At 44.5% G+C, this 21,423-nt stretch overlaps 1 protein-coding gene across 6 annotated transcripts in view; it reads left to right on the top strand.

Moving 5' to 3' along the window:
* Positions 1 to 19,394, top strand: part of LOC135496392 (genetic suppressor element 1-like) — a 66,706-nt gene extending 47,312 nt beyond the window's left edge. For 4 of the 6 annotated variants that reach the window (XM_064785723.1, XM_064785725.1, XM_064785726.1 and 1 more), the window contains 11 exons: positions 3,014 to 3,229; positions 9,240 to 9,451; positions 9,748 to 9,911; positions 10,085 to 10,447; positions 10,760 to 11,013; positions 11,325 to 12,323; positions 12,587 to 12,805; positions 13,011 to 13,373; positions 13,479 to 14,690; positions 16,103 to 16,206; positions 17,337 to 19,394. In XM_064785723.1, the coding sequence (XP_064641793.1) occupies positions 3,014 to 3,229; positions 9,240 to 9,451; positions 9,748 to 9,911; positions 10,085 to 10,447; positions 10,760 to 11,013; positions 11,325 to 12,323; positions 12,587 to 12,805; positions 13,011 to 13,373; positions 13,479 to 14,690; positions 16,103 to 16,206; positions 17,337 to 17,435 (4,205 nt within the window). In that variant the 3' untranslated portion in view covers positions 17,436 to 19,394. Of the gene's footprint in view, positions 1 to 90; positions 405 to 3,013; positions 3,230 to 9,239; positions 9,452 to 9,747; positions 9,912 to 10,084; positions 10,448 to 10,759; positions 11,014 to 11,324; positions 12,324 to 12,586; positions 12,806 to 13,010; positions 13,374 to 13,478; positions 14,691 to 16,102; positions 16,207 to 17,336 lie in introns of those variants that run through there. The other 2 variants (XM_064785728.1, XM_064785724.1) reach the window with 2 other exon arrangements.
* The last annotated feature ends 2,029 nt before the right edge of the window (positions 19,395 to 21,423 follow it).

The raw sequence follows: 21,423 nt of genomic DNA, 5'->3' as shown, positions 1-21,423 counted from the left end.
GAGTGCTTCGTTCCCCGATATAAAAACGCTCAGTCTATTACAATAGGATCAGAGTGAATTAACTGCGCCTGTACATCTTGCTTTGGTGAATGTGGACATGAACGTGCGTGTTTTTATGATTCGATTCTCATTATAGTTGATCATTTCACCTTTGGCTCTGTTTCTCCTCGTCAATTCTGGATATCATAGAAGTCAATTACGGCCTATTTGACGTGGAAGACCGAGGCAATCCACCACATTGAGCGATGAAATGATCTTACCATTTGTGTTTATGGTGGCCATTGCTGCGCTCAACACGGATGTTGTTTGTTGAAATATTTGTTGTCATTCCCGGAGGAAAGTGGTATTGTTGTGGTGGTAGATCTCACAGTGGACACATCCAATGGATTTCTCTCAGTTGTGGTGTAAGTAGAGATTTACCTCGGCCATCTCGTCCGGGTTCTCCTCCCCATGGCTTCTTCTCATTCCGCACTAGAGACCTCACGCTAATAAGGTAAAGATTTGGGCAATATACAACACCATGATATTCTATGCGCGATAGAATAAGTTAGCGTGGCCATCCTTTGATACCAAACATTCAATTCAACAAAGGGATAAAAACGTTGGTGCATGATTAATACTAATTCAGTCCTAATCCTCTCAGGCAGAGGTCTTGATCTCGTTTCATGAGACCAAGTTGACCTTGTGCCATGAGGTTTGAAAGTGGACAATACGGGTGCCCACTGTGTGTCACACAGACCACAGGGGGTACAAGTATACCACTGTGTCATATATTCATTGATAGATCAGCCCGGCATATTTATGTGTTTATTACAGATGCTTTTCTGGTGGCACAAAAACTGGTTTGCTATCTGATTGTCCTGTTGTGCATTTGCTGACAGCAATTATTGTGATAAATAGGTGCAGACGCTCTCATAATGTCATATTAATATAATTGCTTTGATGGCTATTTACCCATCAACATGCTAGTGTCGATCAATGAAGTGTATGGTGTGTGGACGTTCCTATATACGAAGACATCATATGTTATACAGAGACGCAGAGAGAGGTCCGTGTGGAGGGTGTCCAGAGCGCTGCGTAACCCGTGTCCCGTGGCTACTACGAGCATCTGCGATGGTCGGCCCTCCTAACGAGGACACCCTATATGAAGACATCATATGTTACACACAGTCAGAGAAGGTGTCCTGAGTGCTGAATCACCTTACATTTGCCTCGTTATTGTTATGCCTGGCTTCTATTAGGCCAGCTCTGATCCTTCAGTCAACCTGATCCACCCCTGCAACACTTCCATCTGGTCTGTGTCCCACTTGCTGTCCTTGGCTATTGTCAGCCTCCCTGCTGTCCCTGACCCCTAGTTTCACTGTACAGGGTTTCCAAGGAGGTTAGCCTGGGGTTTGTGTGATTCGTTCCAGACTGAGGGCTGGCTGTGGCTGACCACTTAATTGGGAATGTGACCTTTCAACGTCTTTGTGGCTCGCTGTATCCAAGAGACAGGTTGACTCGGTTCCCATGACTGCTTATTGGTCGCCGTTGAAAAGCAAAAGTGTAGGTGGATAATTGACCAATTGAATGTCCTTGGTAACAACTTGATGTGAGAAGATTTCACTGACTCAATTTCGTCTTGTTGGGACTTCCGTCTCCTCCGTCCAGCTGCACCAAAGTCCAAAAATCACTTGTTGCCTGCAGCACTTCCGAGCGTACATGTCAAGGGACAGGCTTCATTATCTCAGATCCTTTCGCATATTGTGTGTCAGAGTGGTTTCTCTTCACACTAAGCTGGTTGATTTATGTTCCCCAAGTTGTTTATTCTCGACTCTAAGTTCTCGTAGAGTGATGATAGGAAAATGTAATTCCAGGCCTGTTGTCCGTCATCTCCATATCATACTCATTGATATTTAAAAGCAGATTTTATAAGTGTGTGTCAGGAGGAAGCAGTTTGTATCGATTTAACTCACAAAGCTGCTTCAATATGATAAAAATAGATTCTCACCGATTCAATCGTCAACATTGATTGGACGGTAATAACATGTTGTATTGTATCGATCACTTGAAGTCTCACATATCTGACCTACGATGGTGAATAGTATTTGTCTGTCGAAGGCGGGCGTTCAATACATCATAACAAGGCAAATGGCAGTCAAGGGTCGGGTTAGATTCAATCTGAATGTTAAGTACAATTTGTAAGAGGATCTATCCACGTTCAGTGATCATTTCGGCATTCACGGTCCATGGTGCTGCTGAAGTCACCTTCAAAGTGTGTGGATAATGTCCTTGTTGACATTGCCACACTCCACTACTGCATGGTCTCTCCGAGATGATTAACTGACTTCTTGTCTGATTTCATGAGTTGTAAGATAATATCGATGAAGTTTTTTCAAGGCCTAAAAATACTTTCCTTGTGACGCCTTCTGACAGGGTGATGGGTACCACTCACAGTATCACATGTTTGCATTGGTTGCCATTGGTTTCAGGTGTGACAGGTTCAATGTCTTGTTTCAGGACCGATCCTTATTCAAATGTTTCATACATCACTCTTCAAGGTCTTCCGTTTCTGGTGCCAGTCAGCAGTTGGAGAGTCAGGTTGTACATGGTGTGGTATACAGCTTGGGTATTGAACACTTTTCATTGTCCCGTTTTCACTTGAGTGATTAAAAGATAATCTGTTAATCCATGCATGAGGATCAGGTGCACATATCTAATTAGTGATGATCTAAACCTATTGTTGTTCAACTGCCATCAAATGTCTGCTAATCCCCTGACACCGCTCTGTCCCTCGTAACCTACTGATAAAGAACCTGGGTTGAGGTGTATTTGAAGACAAAGAGGGTTTACTGTAATACTGTATATGACAGCTAGTGCTACTCCTACAAAATTCTCAGCAGTTATAATGCCCATTTTCTTATTTTCAGGCTCCTTTCAGGCACCTTTCAGTCTTCTGCCCACACTGACTTTCATTCTGGATACAGTCGGAGTACATTCTTTATCTAATGTCATCTATCCTTGTGTCTTACAGGGCTACCACAGGGCTCCAAGCCCCCTCCACTGACCATGGTGAACCCCGCTAACAGCAAGGTCACAAGAACGACAGCCACAGTCCCACCACTCAGCCAGGTCTCGCCTAGCAGTAGCATCACATCAGTGGGCAACAACTCTGCCATGAACGCAACCCGCGCATCCAGTTTTGCAGCAGCTTTGAGGAAATTGGCAAAACAGGCCACGGACCCTGCAGGTATGTGTCTTCATAGATCTCTATTTCTGGACCCTTTAGAGTTCGGTTATTAAGCTGTGTCCTCATATAGCCTCCTCATGACATAATAAAAACTGATTCTAGTAGATTTTGAACCTGACTGAGTCATCTTGTTTGACGCTGGTTGCCACGGTAACACTCAGCAGGTGTTTTATCTCCAGAATGATGAGATGGCGGGATCAAACGCTTTGTTGATGATGCTGATTGGTCTCAGCTGATCAGGTAAAAGCTATTGTCGGACACAGCTAATTACCGTCTTGGGGAATATTGAATTATCATAGTTTGGGAAGGTTAAGCAGGGGTTTGACTTGGCCCAAATTGAGTGCTATTGTGGAGTGGTTTGTTTCAAGATTTTGACCTCACATGGGGTTGGGGTAACTTCCAACGTCTACAAATAACCATGTTGTATGGCAAGACAAGGTTATGGTAGCTGTCGGTAGCACCTTGACCCTGGGTTCTGATAGTGCTCTGACTTGTTCCTCATCAAGCTCATAATCATACAGGGCTGAGACAAGGTCATTTTGACTATCAAGGTTTTGACATCCCTTAGCCTCGAGTACATTCCACCAAAGGCAGAATGTCATGAAACATTTGGAACCAGCATAGGCTTGAGAAATGTGGGACCTCGGCAGTGTCCATCGTCTTGTTCAATTTTCTGTTTGTTCGGGACAAGCCTAAGAAACCTATCGGGACAGATCAAGTTGATCAGTTTGTCAGGAAATGTCTTGTGGGCTGATGTCTTCAATCAGGGGAGATTGCGAGAGTGGATTAGACACGGAAGACTGGAATACTAAATCAGTTTGATAGGCTGCAAAAAGAGACTAGAGACCTGTGTTAGAAAAAACCTGAGTCATCAGAGTATGGGTCCCAGCTGCCAATGGTCGTGGTGGACAGTTGAGTATCCAATCACCTCCTAACTCCTTCAATACTGGGAATTTCTTCACACTGCTGTTTCTTTTTGCCAAGTCAACAAAGGTGAGGTTGTAAGGAAAGTTCTCCTTTTTAGCTCACCTCTTAGCAGAGGTGAGCTTATCCCATACCGTGGCGTCCGTCGTCCGTCGTCGTCGTCGTCGTCGTCGTCGTCGTCGTCGTCGTCGTCGTCGTCGTCGTCGTCGTCGTCGTCGTCCGTCGTCCGTTAGCAGGGCACGTTTCGTAACTGTTAGAGCTATTGAGTTGAAACTTGGTACACATGTACCCTTATGTAATGACACCTGGGAGACCAAGTTTCGGTCCGATTCGTTTCATGGTTTGGCCACCAGGGGGCCAAACGTTAAAAGTGAAAATATGCAATATCTCCCTTAATAGTAGTCGGGAAATTTTGAAAAAAATATGGTAGGTACTTCTAGCAAAGGTGCATCATATATCCTCCGGGTTTTTGATTTGACCTCCTTTTCAAGGTCACAGAGGTCAAATGGTGTAAATTAGCCGTTAGGATGTAACGATGGCACGTTTCTAAACTGCAATGACTATTGATACCAAATTTGGTACACATTTACCCCTTAGTCAGGTGATCTCAGGGACCAAAGTTTGGTCCAATATGATTCACCACTTGACCACCAGGGGGCAAAATCCAAAAACCTTAAAAATGTGATTATTCCTTAACTTCTTGCCCGATTGCCACCAATTTGATATCATGGGTACATCTAACCACCATACAGTATATGTCACACAGGTTTTTAATTTGACCTTCTTGTCAAGGTCACAGAGGTCAAATGGCGTAAATTCGCCGTCAGGCCGTAACTATGGCATGTTTCTTAACTGCAATGACTATTGATCACAAATTAAGTACACATGTACCCCTTGGTCAGGTGATCTCAGGTACCGAAGTTTGGTGCGATCTGATTTGCCGTTTGGCCTCCAGGGAGGGGGCCAAATCCTAAATTCTTCAAAATGCCATTATTCCTAGTAATGACTTGCCCGATTGGCACCAATTTTATATCATAGGTACATCTAATTCTAACATCCATTCAATGTGTCACCCGGGTCTTCTTTGATTTGACCTACTTTTCAAGGTCACAGAGGTCGAATGTACTGTAAATTGGCCATTTTGGGGAAATTGTAATTGCTTGACCTACATCAAACCTAACACTACATGACACAAGACCATGCTCTTTATCCATCTTTCCTCCACATGAGGTGAGCACAATGGCCCTGGCCATTTCATCCATATATGCTGTGATCACCAAATTTGGACTCTGAGTAACCAAGACAAGCGCGATGACCTCAAACCTTGCTTTCAGGTGTATGATCTCTTGAACACTTTTACAGAATCTGTTACTCCAACTGTTGCTTTTGATTTGTGGACTTTGTGCCTGGCACTTGAAGTTTCCTGCTGTGTGAGATTCCTTCTTGTCCACTGTGTTACCACAGAGATTTGAATCCATCTTATGTAAATCAGTAACGAATATAATTCATGACATGATCCAATGGGAAATAACCTTTCATAAAATGATTGATCGCCCGCGAGGTCTTATTTTTTCTGTCCCGTGTTAATTGCGTGATCGTGTCGTGGGAATCAGAGAATGGATATGCAGGGGATAGTGACGGTGAGTAGATGTTTGCGCTTGGATAATTTCGTTATTTAGCGATCAGGCTTGCCACAGCTGAGCCGCCGGCCTCGTGATAAATTCGGCTCGTTATCTAGCCATGTGATGTTGTATATAATACAATGTGAATCTTTGAGTGGTTGTGCGTATCATGTCTCAGAAAGTCCCTTTGATGAACTGGAGTCTTTGATTTCTGGTGTATCAGCCTTCCCTCGGATCTTGATAGGTCTTGTAGAGGGTTCACAGCTCTACTCAGGTCAAATCTCCTTCTTAATATTGGCCAAAACAGCAGTGATATACACCCATCTTCATATCAGCCGACATCTGGTTATTTAGGTGTTAAACACCTGATACTTCAGTCTGAAGTGAATACGTGATTAATAAACAGGCAAGTGTGGCAATTTCCAGAATCAAGTTGTACAAAAATAGCAATTGAATGCCTGGATACCTCAACATTGTCACGCACCGCATTGTAATCCTACCGCGTCATGCCCAGCAGCTTCCCCCCTCATCAGCTGGTAGCATGAGCCTGGCCAGGCGAGAGTTAACCATGGTCTGCTATGAGATCATCACTGGTGAGCTCACTCATACGTGATTAGCGCTAGCTCACATTACTCATACTTTAGCATCAGCAGGATGAGTATCTCAGCGCTCATTGTCTCCGTGCGTTTTTATGCAGGATTTACCTCTTCCCTCCCACGGACAATAGAGTCAACAATAACACTGTCCTTGACATTACTTCAATTGTGAGTCTTTGTGGCGGTTGGGATTCCTTTTCACCTGTTTTTATGTGGACCTCCAGTGTGTTCATTGTGGATTCAGTCTGGAGCGACCAGCACATGTAGTGAGTGAGCCGCATGCACTGTGTGCATTATGGACGTCTGTGCGTGGACTAACGTGCTGTGAATCTATTAACCATAATGTGTGGCGTTTCCTTGACGATTAGTGCTACTGTGATCGTATTTGTCTCCTCGTTTATGTGATTGATGAGCAACATTATCTGACCATTCTGGAGAGGATGAACAACAAAGTTGAAATGTCCTCAGGATGCACAGGCCTTTAAAACAGGTTTTGCTAATTTGGTGTTCAGTGAGAGTCTAAGTCATTTCTGAGATTTCTTAAACAGTTTGTCTCTTACTTTGAGGCCTGATGAAAGTCAATCCTGTATTTATCTGTTTCTTGCCTCAAGTCATTCACTGACCTTCTGCATTCAAGAGTTTCCATCTTTGAACCTTGTGATTGCATCATATGTGCTTGTTTCGGAATCAAGTTGTCTGGCTCTGAGCAGTGCATGCTATTTGACAATGAAATCTTAACTTTTGGTGCAGAACCTGCATCTAATCAAATGAGAGGGATGCCAATCAGTTCTGCACAGTGCATTGATAGTTCACCTGTGCCTCTGTTCGTCCTGTAGTTCACCTCTTGTAGCTGACCATTCTACAGAAACCATCTCCGCTTCATCCGAGCTACACAAGTGTATTTCTCATCTCTGTCTCATCTTGTCTCCTGGTTACAATACACTCATCCCCCGAATGATGAATTACCTCCATGCCAAAAGTCCTCACTCTTTGCTACACTGAGATAAGATTAGAAATATTGATTTTTCCCGCCATGTTCATCAAGAACAGCAGACAGTATCGGGAGAGAAAACCTCGTGTCCGGATGCTGACCCTATTTTGATGGATGACTTCTTCTGTCCTCCAGCACAAACATCTCCCCCAGGAATTGTAATTCTTGGTCGCAAATCACCTCGATATGGGCTGGTGGTACATTTGGGACTCGGGCAGATTGGGGATGACGCTGGTATGTCTTGTAACAGGGCTTGGGCTGAGCTGGAATAAGTGTGTTGCCTCAAGCGCTTCTCATTTGGGCCATTTCCACCTTCTGGAGTCATGTTTGAATTCTGCATGGGTTAGAGCTGTGTTCCACTCTGTTGTATCTTCTGTTACATATCTAGTATAAGGAGACATCAGACCCGTCCAATCAAGGTTTCGGCGTGTCAGACATCGTGCAACCCCCATTTTGTCATGTGATCGGAAGTTTTTAGGTCCTGGAAATACCATTTTTTGGCACTCCAGCTGTCGTAGGGTCCTTAATGAAAGCCACCAATCCCGTATTGATCCCATGACCATGTGAATCCAAGCAGCCATCAGCTGGGAACAACAAGGCCTTTGGCTCCATCAGGAAAGTTGTGGAACGTCTAAACCTATGTTTATCAACAAACTCACATTGAGTAAACTCATATTTCAAAGTGTCTTCTCTGTTCATCATCTAACTTGCATCTTGCACTTGAAACTGCTTACGTTTGCCTTGGAGGAAGTGATTTGAGATGGTCGGATTTGTTCCGTGTTGTGAGGTAGACTGTGGGGAGAATCATCAGTTGGTTAGATTGACTTTGCTTGTGAAATTCTCAGTGTACTTCTCTATGGAGCCACCTTGGATGCAGATTCGGGTGGAAGTCTTTTGGTTTAAGATGTAGGCCTCCTATCGTGAGAGATTCAACTCAGTGAAGTTGTACATTTCAACGACTAATATCCTGTATGAGGAGGATCGATTCCACTTCAGTGCTCGAGGCTTAGACGTCCAAAATGATGATCGATGAGTACATTACTTTGAAGTAATGTCTTGATTGTCTCTGTTGGTTCCAGGTCAGCTTGACGAGATCTCAAGTGCATTGCGTGTGAAGAATGCACAGGGGATCACGTTATTGAAACATATTGTTTTATCTTCAAAGCACTGGGTAGAGTCACCAGAATCTGATATCGTGAATTCAACGCCCCATTGACGAGATACAGTGTGCTTGATGCACTACAACATGCGCACATATTGAACTGAAGTTGGCTTGAATCGGACTAGAACTGAGTGGGTTTCTTAGCGCAGATCTGCAGGAATTTATCTTAAAAATCAATCCATTGTTTGAATCCATGGAGATTGGCGTTAATGCATCTTGTGACTCATTGTGCCTGTGATTGACCGGATTACAAAGACGTTCGTCGCACATCGCCTCTCGATGTCTTTAGGGAGATCCTTCTTGTAATTGTTTGTACGGTTTGCACGCGAGGACAATATGAAGTTACACATGCTTTGCCCGGAGATGGTCGTCGAGAAACCGATATCGGCGTGTAGACCAGTGGCAAGAGATTCGCATCGGAAGTATCAATGTGCGAGTAAGTTGGTGTCCGAATGTTAACTGTAGAGGTGAATCTCAGTTGACAAACTTAGATTTGTCTGATGTTGCAAATTCAAAGATTGTATACCCTGAATCATATTTGTCCACAGCTTGGTCTCCCTTGGAATGGTCCATTTACTTCAGTGATTTGCGGGAATACATCAGACAGGACCTCTTCCTTCATATTTCATTCAGGCCTGTTTGACTGCAACCAGTGCTTTTGATATAGAGAGTCATCAACTTATCTAACATGTTTACAAATTTTGTGTCATTTCAGATATAGCAAGAGAACACAATCCAGAGATCTCACCCGTCTCGTCAAATACGAGTCCACGATCGTCGACGCCGAAGCGTGGGCCTCCGCCGCTGATTTACAGCAACCAGTCGTCCAGCGCCATCAACTCACCACCGGTGGTAACGATAGCGCCGACACCCTCCCACACGAGCCTGTCCTCGCACTCACATTCGATTGATGACAGACCAATGAAGGTAAGAAACATGTGCTCTGCCAGTTGCTCCCAGCAAGAGAATGCGCAAACTGTTCCCGGTTCAGATTCCTGCTGGAAATGTCCAAAGAATGATGTTCTCTTGAGGTGAATGTCAGGCGTCATGAGTTCAGTTTCTCACACTGATACGCTGCTGGTGGCCTCTACTTTACTTCAATTGTCCTTTGAATGAGACACGAAACTGAGATCCCTTGTACTTGGTGCCAGGGCAGGCAAATCATCCCATCCAATTGAGAAACACAAATTTGTTAGTGAACTGCATCTCCTTCGTCTTTCCAGCATCATGAGCGCCCAGCCTCAGGTCGTAGCTCCACCTCATCTGTCGAGCCTATTGGTATCAAACAGGAGAAGCCACAGTCGAGCGTTTATGGGATGTCCCATGATCGCCGGGATTCTCTGTCAGAGGAGAGGTCATCATCGAAGGGAGAGTCAAGTCAAAAAAGGTAACATTTGAATTCTGTAGTGTTCCAAATCCCATAAGTGTCTGTTTATAATGTGTTCATTTCAGCTCTGGTATAATTTATCTTGCGTGAATGGTATCAGTAGTGCAAAGATCTTGGAAGAACTCAAACTACAGCATATTCCCTTTCTAATTCTCAATGGTCTACATTTACAGCCACTTGCCTCCTGGTCGGGAGGAGCACAGAGGTTTCCAGCCATACCGTCCAGGGGAGGGGCCTCCACCCCTACCCCCTCACTTCAGCATGGACCCAGCTGCCTACAGCTACCATCCAGCCTTCATGCACCACACATTCCCACATCCAGCGTTCAGGTTCGACGACCCAATGCTCCTGGAGAGATATCGTATGATGCAGCCAGGGTTCCTGCCATATCCACACCCGGGACTGATGGCACAACCGGGTCTGCACCCACTCTTGGCTGGAGGGCGCTACCCACCTGAACTCCTGCAGCAGCAGATGGCCATGATCTCGCCGAGTGGCCGTATTTTGGACCATAAGTCACCAGTCGGTGGTGACAGGTAAGCTGACTCACTGAGTTCTCAAACTTTAGGATTTCTGTAAGTCCAGGGTGCGATGACACCCATATGGCAGATGGAAATGAAGGTCCGATGGCGGCATGACGAATTGTATTATGATGCACTACGTCAGTGTCGCTAATGAGGCTGTAAAAAGCCATAGTCAAGTGAATCACATTGGGAGTTGGGAAGTGGTTGAGGACTGCATAGGAAAAGATTGATAAAGGCCATTGTACATAACGATTTCCTGCTGATTGACTGTCTTCTTAATATTTGTGGTGTTCTTTATCTCACTGATCTATTTCTTTTATTCAGAGCTACTATAGAGGAAGAAATCCGACGAGACCAGGAGAGGGAACGAGAGATTGAACGTGAAAGGGAAAGAGAGAGAGAGAGGGAACGAGAAAGGGAACGAGAGAGAGAAAGGGAACGAGAGAGGGAGAGGGAGAGGGCAAGAGAGAAGGAGTTAGAACGAGAGAGAGAGAGGGAACGACTGGAGAAGCTGAAGAGGGAGCAGGAGCTGATGATGAGGGAGGATCAGAGGAAGAGTCCGTATCGGGATGACCACGGTATGTTGAGGTCTTCAGAGGTCCTTTCATCTTCAGCACCTTTGTTTGCCTTTCACTACACAAGCTAGTAATAGTAGTAATATAATATATCTGTAGTGCTTAACTGCAGACATGGCTTCTGTATCACTGGTAGTAGGTAGCTATGGTTACTATACCTGTACTTTTAGTAGGTCTTCATTAGTTGTATGGTGCTGCTATCTTGTGGTCACTTTGAGAACTAGAACTTTTAGTCACAAGGGGAAGGGAGAAATTTACATTTGATATGGTCGTTTTGAGTGAGTCATTCAGAATATTTCTGATTTCTTTTCCAGCACCACGATTTGGCTCGATTACCCAGGGTACACCGAGAGACCCTTCAGCGTATGGTGAAAGGTATCGTAGCCTAAACAACTCGCCACGAGATCTCCATCGTGATCCGATGGTAGCGCGGCGCATGGAGGAGGAACGATGGCGAGACAAGGAGCGCCACCATGTGAAAGAGGAGAGAGGCGCATCGGGCCACCCGCCTTCAAGGGACCACTTATCAAGGGAACATGAACTTTTCACGAGGGAATACGAGAAGCGTATTGAGCTGGAGAAACGCTACAAACAGGACCACGAGAAACCAGGACCTCCACCACTTGTGTCACCAAAAACACAAGAGGATCCAAGGTCACGGTCCCAAGGTCATCATAAAGGAGAGAAAATGTCCAATGGCTATGATAGGAATAGTTTTGTGGATTACGAACGTCGTCTTATGTCCGATCGGATGTTCTCTCAAGATCGGCACATGGCCGAGCGCCCAAACGCCCACGTACAACCGCGCGTTGATAACTCACGTTTTGACCATGCTCGGGAGAAACCTATCAAACAGGAGGGTATGCAGGCCCGTTTGTTGGAGAACGAGAAAACGGGCACGTTTACGCGGCAGCAGAATCATTTTGACATTTCCCGCCTTCCCCCACATGTCCGGGACTCCTCGTACCCTTTAAATTTAGCGTCTGACCGTCGCGACAGCCACAATAGTCATCCCAACAAGGAGAATCAGTCAGCTACTCAGCAGGCTGACGCGGAATTACTCTATGAATCTCATCGCCCTGCTGTTAGTCGCTTGGATAAGGAAGAGACGCGGCTACGACGGGCACGTCTGAACGGTGAATACACAAGCGATGACGAGTTAGAATTGGAGGAAGATTTGGACGAAGAGGAGGAAAAGAACTGGCAGCGATTGTTGACGATTGTCGAGGGGCCACCGGCACCACTGGATACATCCGAAAATAAATTGAAGTATCTGTCAAATATTGGTCTGGTGTCGCATCGGAGGAAATCAGGTATGTTTTTGTTTATGGAAGAACTCTATTCCACTTTTCAGGCGGATTCCCTCAAGGTTTTGTCGATCTTCCTAAAGGTGGTAACACAAGGTTTCCTCAAGTGTCTGATTGCTGGTGTTCAGGTTTCGGTAAAAATTCAATTGTGATCGCACCACTGATGTCCAGAATGTTCCAGAAATCGTTCTCACAATGAAATATGGTGAAAGATACCAGATGTGATACGTCTTATTAAGTCTTATTTTTGTTCTCATCATTCCTTACAGATGTCAACTTCAAAACGTTAGCTAAACATAGGAAAAGGAATCGTGAACCTAGTCTAAGTCCCGTCCTACTCGCCGAGCAAGGTGACGAACGGCCACGCACATCAAATCTTACCACACGCTATAACCCAGATGATTTGTGTCGAGAGGGAGATTACCGCATGAAGTCACGATTTCTCGTGGAGATGGGACTTGATGCTGTGCCAATGGAGAAAAAAAGAGGTGAGAAAACAATACATGATATTGCTTGCCATGTTTGGCATTTCAAAAAGGTTTCAAATTTTGAAGACACTTACTGACATGAAATGGAGTATACACTATATCATTGAACAGGAGTACCAAACTAGGACATAGGCAGTAGTGGTGTTTCTGTGGTTGTGCATATGCTTGGAGTGGCATCTAATCATAATGCTTCAACCTGTTTCAGAAATGGCTGCCATAAGAAGGGCCGTACTTGAAGAAACGCTGCGAAGAAATGGTGTATTTGAGGAGCTTGACGTAACTGGAAACCGTGACAATGCTTCTTCAGATATCACTCCAAGCACGGTTGGTGTCAAGCGTAAACATGAGAGGTCGCCACCACAGCTGATGCCCGACTCGTCAAAGAGAATCCAACTTGATCATCACATGCGCCATCGGGAGTCGACCAAGGCCCAAGCTGTCATCTTCCCGGAAGCGAGAGAGAAGAATGTCACATCAGGCCTCAGTAAGGACTTCGCACAAGAATTCCACGAGTCCGTTTTGAAAGCAACAAGGCAGCAAGAGGCCACAAGGGCAGCTCATGGACATGGTAAGGGCTCATTGCTAACCGACTGTTTACTTTTGAGCCAGTTGATGGATGAATTCAGCCAAAGCTCCGAATATGACCTTCTGTAACTTCTTTTTCTGTTTGCAGGTCATAAATATCCGCCAAGTTCTCAGGAACCGTCAAAACATGTGGTGAACAATGAGACGATCCGTTCGTACGAGCGACCGTCCGATAATCATAACCTGTCGCAGTCGGCGAGGACCGATCCCAACATATCATACCATAAAAATAGCGTGAGGCAGGACCAAGCTCTCAGGGAGAGGCGCACGGACGCGCATGCTCGCGATATCTCCAGGGATGGAACGAGAGATCGGGCCCAACCAACAGACTTGTCACAACCCATGTTGGAATCACGTGAATATTCACGGCAGGGACACGAATCTTCACATTCACATTTACGCCTGGATAGCCATAGACGCGATTCACATTCTGAAAACCATCGCAGGAATTCACATCCACGTGTTGATTTGCATGGGCGGGATTACAGTTCACGGACAGATACACATTCGCATGTAGACAGACATTCACGTGATTCACGTGTAGAGGGTCATGGAAGGGATTTACATCTACGAGTGGATGGTCATAGGCGGGATTCACATACGGATAGTCAGACACGTGATTCACATTCCCATTCAGATCATCATGCACGTGATCACCATTCACGATTAGATAGTCATGGACGTGAACGTGTTGATAGCCATTCTCGTGAATCGCATTCACAAACTGATATTCATGCACGTGATTCATCCCAGTCTCGTTATGAGAGCATGCGGGATGCTTACAATCGTGATTCCTCTCATGCGCACGCTCGTGATTTGTCATACTCACGTCCAGAGACGCAAGCCCGGGATTATTCTCAAACTAGTATCGAAGCTCATTCCCGTGATCAGGATTCACATCCGAAGGATTTGTCGCGGTCACATGCTAATTCACGGAATACTCATGTGGATACTCATCGGGACTACTCGCGTGTTGATAAATCCGTGGATTATCCTGAATCATTCCCGCGTGATTTGAGCATCGGTTCTAAAGACACCACACACAGCGTCGGCGCAGTTCTCCCCCAGTCCATGCGAATAGATAACCTATCGCAGTCCTCACGAACTGAATCCTCTTCGGCCAATGCAAAAGACATTCCAACGACGCAGCCCTCCAGTCATCGTTACGATTCAGCAACAGCAGCAGCCGGGTATCCAAGGAGTCAACTGGAACTTTACGCGGCGGCGTATGACGGAGCAATGCCATTCCGTTGGCCAGGGATCGAGGTGCTAATGGAGTCATATCAACGATATGCAGAAGGTGAGAATATTTCAGTTGGAATTTTTTCTGTGAATTTCTTTTGCGATGAGGGTTTGGTTTCTAGAAGTGTATGATACCAAGAATGAGCTTTCTGCCCAATCCTCTTGCCCTTTGACTTGGTTGAGGCATCCTGGCTGTAGGATCTGCCATTGCACATGAATAAATCAAACCCTCTCCGCCTTGAGTGTTAGTTTGTGTCTTGAACTACTAATTCCTGCCATTCTTCATCAAAAAACTAACAAAATTTTCTGAGTTCTTCTAAAACACCCTGGAACCTTTTCTGAGTTGTTCTAAAACACCCTGGAATCTTTAATCATCATGTCAAAGGGAAAATCTAGAGCCTCGTTCTGGGTCCAGAGGGTCGCGGTGTCTCAACCAAGACCCTCCTCTATAACCCATGTCTAGAGGAAGCCCAGTTTCCAGCCAACAGCGCATACCTTGGATTGTGCTTGAACTGATCCAATCAGCTTTTACTGCAACCGTATTCCTTGTCTGGTGCATGAGCTTGACAAGAGACCAAAGCAGTGGCTAGGTCAGTGCTGGCGGTGGCTTCCTTGGCATTTCCAGCAGTAACAATAGTACGCATTATGCTAACCTTCATTGCCTGTCAGCTTTGTATGACGTTCAACTTTTGATAAGAGTTGCATCCATTTCAAGTATTCCACCAGTTCGAGTGCAGAACTTGGACACATTTCCACTGACGTTTTCATCTTTCTCCCGCTTTAACTTGAGTTGCTTTGGCTGCATCGTACTGCTTTAGACGCCTTGATCTCTTCCAGCTTCCTCATTTTTTTCTCACTAACACAAATGCAAACAAAGGTTTAAAATGTCGTCTGCTTAAGGTTGAGCTTTGATTGTTTACAATTGCAGTCCGAAAAATGCAAACTGTTCGTCAACTGCTTTGCAATGTTCGTGGCAGATAATTAAATTGATATTTAGAAGTAGGAGATGAGTTCCATTTTCAAGTGAAATGTGGGATTTTAATTTGAATAGCAATTGCTGTAATCACACCTGGAGGTGGGGATCCAAGTCGGTTGTGAAGAAGAACCTGAGATGTGGGATACGAATTGGTTGGAGCAATGACTTGGCCAGACAAGTGAGATGAACAAGCAGGACAAAAGGAAGACCACTTGTCAGATGAAGGAAGCTTTTTCTGACAGACGTGACACCACACATGGACATCATAATCATTTACTATCAAGAGGTTGGCAACAATATCTCGATGAGTGTCTGCACTGATCGCTTTGACCCCTTCGACCCTAGAAATGACCAAAACTTCAGAAACTGAATCAGCAACTTCGACCTCAGCAAAGAAAGCCTCAACAGTGACATCTGCTGTTTGAAAATGGAACTCGTCTCCTCCAGGTCTTGAGATTGTCCAGCAGACGTGGTCATGTGTGTTTTTCTTTCAGAACAAAGGTTAGAAAAACAATTCCTTGAGGAACAAGTCAGTCACTCAGCTGCGCAAAATCACGAACTCAATCGAATGGCAGAGAGACTCAGTCTCCGGATGTCGGTAAGTATGTGTTGCAGAAAAAACCTGATGGCAACAAGTAGTTTGAGAAAGTGAAGGTGGAAGTTGTTGAGCAGACGACATCTGTTTTGAAGTGTGTTGCAGGGAATTGTGTTGACACACAAAGAGCTTGGAGTGTCAAGGAAAATTCTGTCGACGCATATGCTGATTTTATCAACTCTATCAGTTTGACGTTTATGTTTTTTGCGGACGATATACCAAACCTTTGCATGCATTTTTGACATTTTTTGTCAGTTTTGAAGATTTTTTGTTTGCATACCTCCGATCCTTCTGTCTCTCACTTCAACCCTCTCCCCCTGGATCAACTAATTCCTCTCACTCGCAACATAATCTACCGCACGGTTTTTATCACTCCTCTCTCCTTTGGTGTGCTGTAACCTCCTGCATTTTTATAGTTACGAGTTTAAGAGAATGACCGCCAACTAATCTGATGTTAACTTTGCATTGCATGTTTTCTTGAAGTTAATGATCCTGTTATCTTGAAATTAAAGGGGATGTGGGTCAGAATAAGTTGACTGTTGACTGCGATCCAAAATCATAGACTACTTTCTGTAAGCTGATGGATACCACGCAATGTGTCACTGACAATCCAAGTTTTCATTGAAGTCCCATGAAATTAAAGGGGACGTGGGTCAGAAAAAGTTGATTGTTGACCGCCGTCCGAATCATAACCACTTTCTGTAAGCTGATGGCTACCACGTTTCCAAGTTTTCCTTGAATTCCCTCGTCTTGCGCATGTGTCGCACTTTTGATAAAACCATTTACCCTCCTTTGTAAACATCTTGCAAGACCAGTACCCCTAATTGCACAGCTGAGACACCGAATTCAGAATGCCTGGCTCATCAAGATGCACTACAATTGGCTATACATTCATAATACTTCGGTGAGGAGTTTGGATCGGCAACATAAACACAGTTGGCAGAAATTGGACAGAATATGCAGATATTGTATCCTGTTTTGCATGACAAAGGTTTCCTGTTCAGTGTACTTGTCACATCTGTGCAAAACCGTCATTCAGTAAAATTTGATCAGGGCTACTGTGACTTGTCATGCTTCTCTGTTCTCAGCCTCTTCACAAAAACTGATGTGTTTATCTTCATTGTGTCTTTCAGGATGTAATCCAAATGAAGCGGCAGCAAGATTCGGAGCGTGGCCATATCCAAGGATCCATAGATAGTCTGAAAAAGTGCCTTAAACATCTGCCGGAATGATATACCAGTGCTGCAATCTAGTGACAGAGTCATGAACTGCCAAATGTGTTTAGATGGCTGTGCATATTGCCTGTGCTGCTTTGTTGCCAAGACATGCTGTAAAATAGAAGTTTCTTGGGGAGTGGACAGTTGTGTTGGACAATTGTCTGTTCCATTGATGCAGCTCGAGTCTTATTTGGTGGGGAGGTTTCAAACGCCTCCTGGTGGTGATAAATGAAACTTCAGGCATAGTCGCACAATTTGTGGTCAGTGGTTGAATATCCTAGCATTCTGGGAGTGGTTTCGAAACTTCATTTAAATATTGCCGAAAAAATTCACCAATTTGCATGTGTATGTTTGAGTGCAGTCCCCTGATCGGAGGACCGGACCAAGAAAGTTGCACTTTTCAGCATTTTTCAAGTGCCTGTGTGTCAAAGGCCCTCCGAATGATTGCACTGTTTCTTTCTGATATCATTCCTGTGTTAGTTGCCACTCAAAATGTTGTCCACAAAGCCTCAGTGAAGTTATGATGTTTTGAAACTGTACAGAAATGGTACTGTTTTGGTCTAATGGTGTGATAATGTTCATTGTGTGTTTTGAGATGAATGTTGTGGAGGAAGCGGCATCTTTGCCACGTCACTGTCATTGTTTAGTTTCACTGCCGAAAAAGAAATAGTATCATTTTAACAAATTCTTTAGGAGTGGAGAGGGTATTGGAAAATCCTCTGAGGATTGCAAAGTCTCTAGTTTGTTCCCTGTGAAAGTCCTCAAGACTGATATGGGTCATGGGATATGCCTTTTTAACCAGGCAGCCTAATGTCAAGGGGGGGGGAGGGGGGTTAATGATAAGGGTATCTTCGATACCAGCCTAACTCGGTTCAACTTGTGACGGTATGTGCTATTGGCCATGCCGTGAGATATGCATGTCTTTGTTTGGGGGTATGCAAGGGGACAATGTCTTGTTCTAGAGTCAACCTGACTTTGCAAAGGTTGATGAAAGGTAATTTATCGTGAAAATTGTACATTGTAGACCAATTGTTTTCAAATCATGTAAATACAAGATGCTTATAGTCTGTGGATCGGGGGGGGGGGGGGGGGGGGAGATGGCTTTCGTAGATGGTAATGGAAGCTAATTTTGTCTTGGACGGATGGTGTTGAGTGCCAACACTGATACTAAAAAATTAAAATAACAGGTGGCGAGTTACAGTCCTACCGATTACTGTGTTGTCTCCGATGAACAGCAGTTTTACTCCCAATGTTTGATGTTATGAAAAGAGTACATTATTATGTGAAATATTTGCAATGGATAAACATGCAGAATGATGTTGTTTTATTATTAGATTATTTATAAGTGTCTCCTGCATATTATGATATACATACACATGCACTTACTGTGCCAGCTCAGTTAAATGAGCCATCGACCCATGATTAACTGGAATTACAGCAAAGGCATGGACATTTACTGGTGAGAGTATATGTCTGTATATTCAGGGATTTCCAAAAGCAAAAGAGAAATCGATATAGCCATTGCAGCTACTGATCCTTGGCGAAAAAATAACACTTGGAATTCTGCACTTTTATGCGGCAAATCTGTTGAGATGACATTGCTGTTTTACTGGGTTGGCAAAGTTAATGATACATGTGTGTATTGATACTCGTATCAAACACATTCACCAACATACATCACATGTATATATATGTTCACATACAGGTACATGTGTTATATAAACACATTCTTATGTAATACATGTACATGTTCTATATACATACACATACAAGTATATTTATTATTCTGGCTATGAGATATAAACATATATAGTGGAGCTATGACTATTCTAGGTTTATTTAAATATTACATAAATGTACGCAATCCTAGTGGTCGCAATCCATGTGGTCGCAATCCTCGTGGTCGCAACCCTAGTGGTCGCATTTGATAGGCTAGTTTACATTCCACTTTGGAATAAAAAATTGAATAAAATATTTGTCTTCTTCATTTATTTATTTCTGTTTTGATTATTACAATTGAAAGACATGTAGGAAGACAAGTGGTTAGGATGCAGGACCCATAATCAGTAGCACATGGGTTCAACTCTCGGAACGATCGTGCCATTGCCTTTGTGACCTGGATTGAGCAGGACACCAAACCTTATACGAGTATTGCTCATCGGGCAGGCTTGCTTGAGAAGTGAAGCTGGGTTGGACCAGTCGTCAAGACACCATACACCGCAGCAATGATTTGTCTTGGATTGTTCCCATCCATCGCCAAGAGCTGGCACAAATCTGTCTTCAAGATGGGTTATTCCCCAATACACCATCACACTGATCCGTCTTCAAGATGGATTGCTGGCCTTCATTCATGTCACCAAGAACCGCAAAGAAAATGTCACAACCTGTCCTCCAAATGGACAAAACCTGATCGACTGATCGTAATGTCACAACCTGTCCTCGAGAGTATGACTACTGGTGTAGCAGGAGAAATAGTCTCCTGTCGTTCACAACTTGATCCCTGTCTTTCAACATTGGTCACTGTCTCTCACAACCTCTGGCTGGTGAAGCAGGTGGTATCATCTCTTGTCTTTCACAACCAGTGACAGGTTCAGCAAGTGTTATAGTCCTCTGTCTTGCACTACGTGGTCCCCCCCCATCTTAAAACCTGTAGGAGGCGCAGCATGCAGTATTGTCCCCTGTCTCTCACAGTATGTGGCTGGTGAAAGAAGAGCTATAAAATCCTCTTTTACAATGAGCCAATTTATAGTCCCTCTGGTGGCAAATGAGGAGTAGAGGCAGTGGCATCCCCAGTGCCAAGGCAGGTATCCGAGGAACTGCACCCCTGGCCCTAGGTAGGGATGAGGTACAAGCCTGTCCCTTCTGTATTAGATGAGACATGTTCTCAGATGGATAGAGGCATGCACGTTAGAGAAGGGACAACTCCTCGGCAAAGACACCAGTGTTTCACAACCTTTGACGGGTGAAGCAGGTCTCCTGTCTTTCACAACTTGTCCCTTGTCTTCTAACAATGATCACTGTCTCATAGCGCAAAGCCTGTCGCTGGTGCAGCACTTGTACCGTCTTTTAACAGCACGAGGCGGATGAAACAGGACGTATGAAACCTGTTCTTTCACAATGACTGAATGAGCCACTGGTGGGATGAACAGCCTCTTGTCCCTTTACTTTAGTATTGGATGAGACATGTTCTCAGATCATTAAACCTTGCAATTAAACCTTTAAAACGAATTACACCAACGAATGAGGACAAGTCGGAGGTGCCATTACCAAACTAATTGTCGGATTTCTCAAAAGGACTTCAACGAAAGTAGGCCTCTCCTATTCTCGTACAGGATGCCAGGCATGGGCTGTGGCCTAAAATACACCACAAAAACACCAAACTTAGGAATTGATGACTTAAATCTGTCGATATACATCTAGAGCATCATTAGGAAACAGTTTTAAATCAGGTGACGAAGGAATTATAACAGCAGATGTATTTAAGTTGAACGACGGGAGAGACAGTGGGCGACGCAGGCGCATGGAGTCGACATGACGGCGTCAAACACATTCTCCGACCATTTACAAAACCTTTGGGCTTATCAATATCATCATCATTTCGATCCTAACATCTTGTGCTTCCTCTTATAACCGCTTGTCAATTCATTAGCACATTAAATCCGCCCTATACGGATAAAACGTGTCATTGAAATTTGAGGACCTCTTCCTCCGGTAGCAGACGATGGCTTGCGCGTCTGACGTTGTGGTCGTCGTTGCACATTCTGTCTTCGCCGGACGTTTGGAAACGACAGCAAGTTATATAGTCCTCTGTCTTGTCCTACTTGGTCGCCTAGCTCCAACCACCTGCACGAGGTGAAGCACATGGTAATGTCCCGTCTTTAACAGCATGTGGCTGGTGAAACAGGATGTATGAACCCTGATCTTTCAGAACGAACCACTTGTACGTGTATAGAAGGAGGAACAGTCCCTTGTCCTTCACAACTTGCGCTAGTGTAGCAGGAGG

Source organism: Lineus longissimus, chromosome 11, assembly GCF_910592395.1.
Source record: "Lineus longissimus chromosome 11, tnLinLong1.2, whole genome shotgun sequence".
NCBI classification, from domain to species: Eukaryota; Metazoa; Nemertea; class Pilidiophora; order Heteronemertea; family Lineidae; genus Lineus; species Lineus longissimus.
The sequence above is the reverse complement of the archived record's forward strand: the minus strand, read 5'-3'. Positions and strand labels throughout refer to the sequence as shown.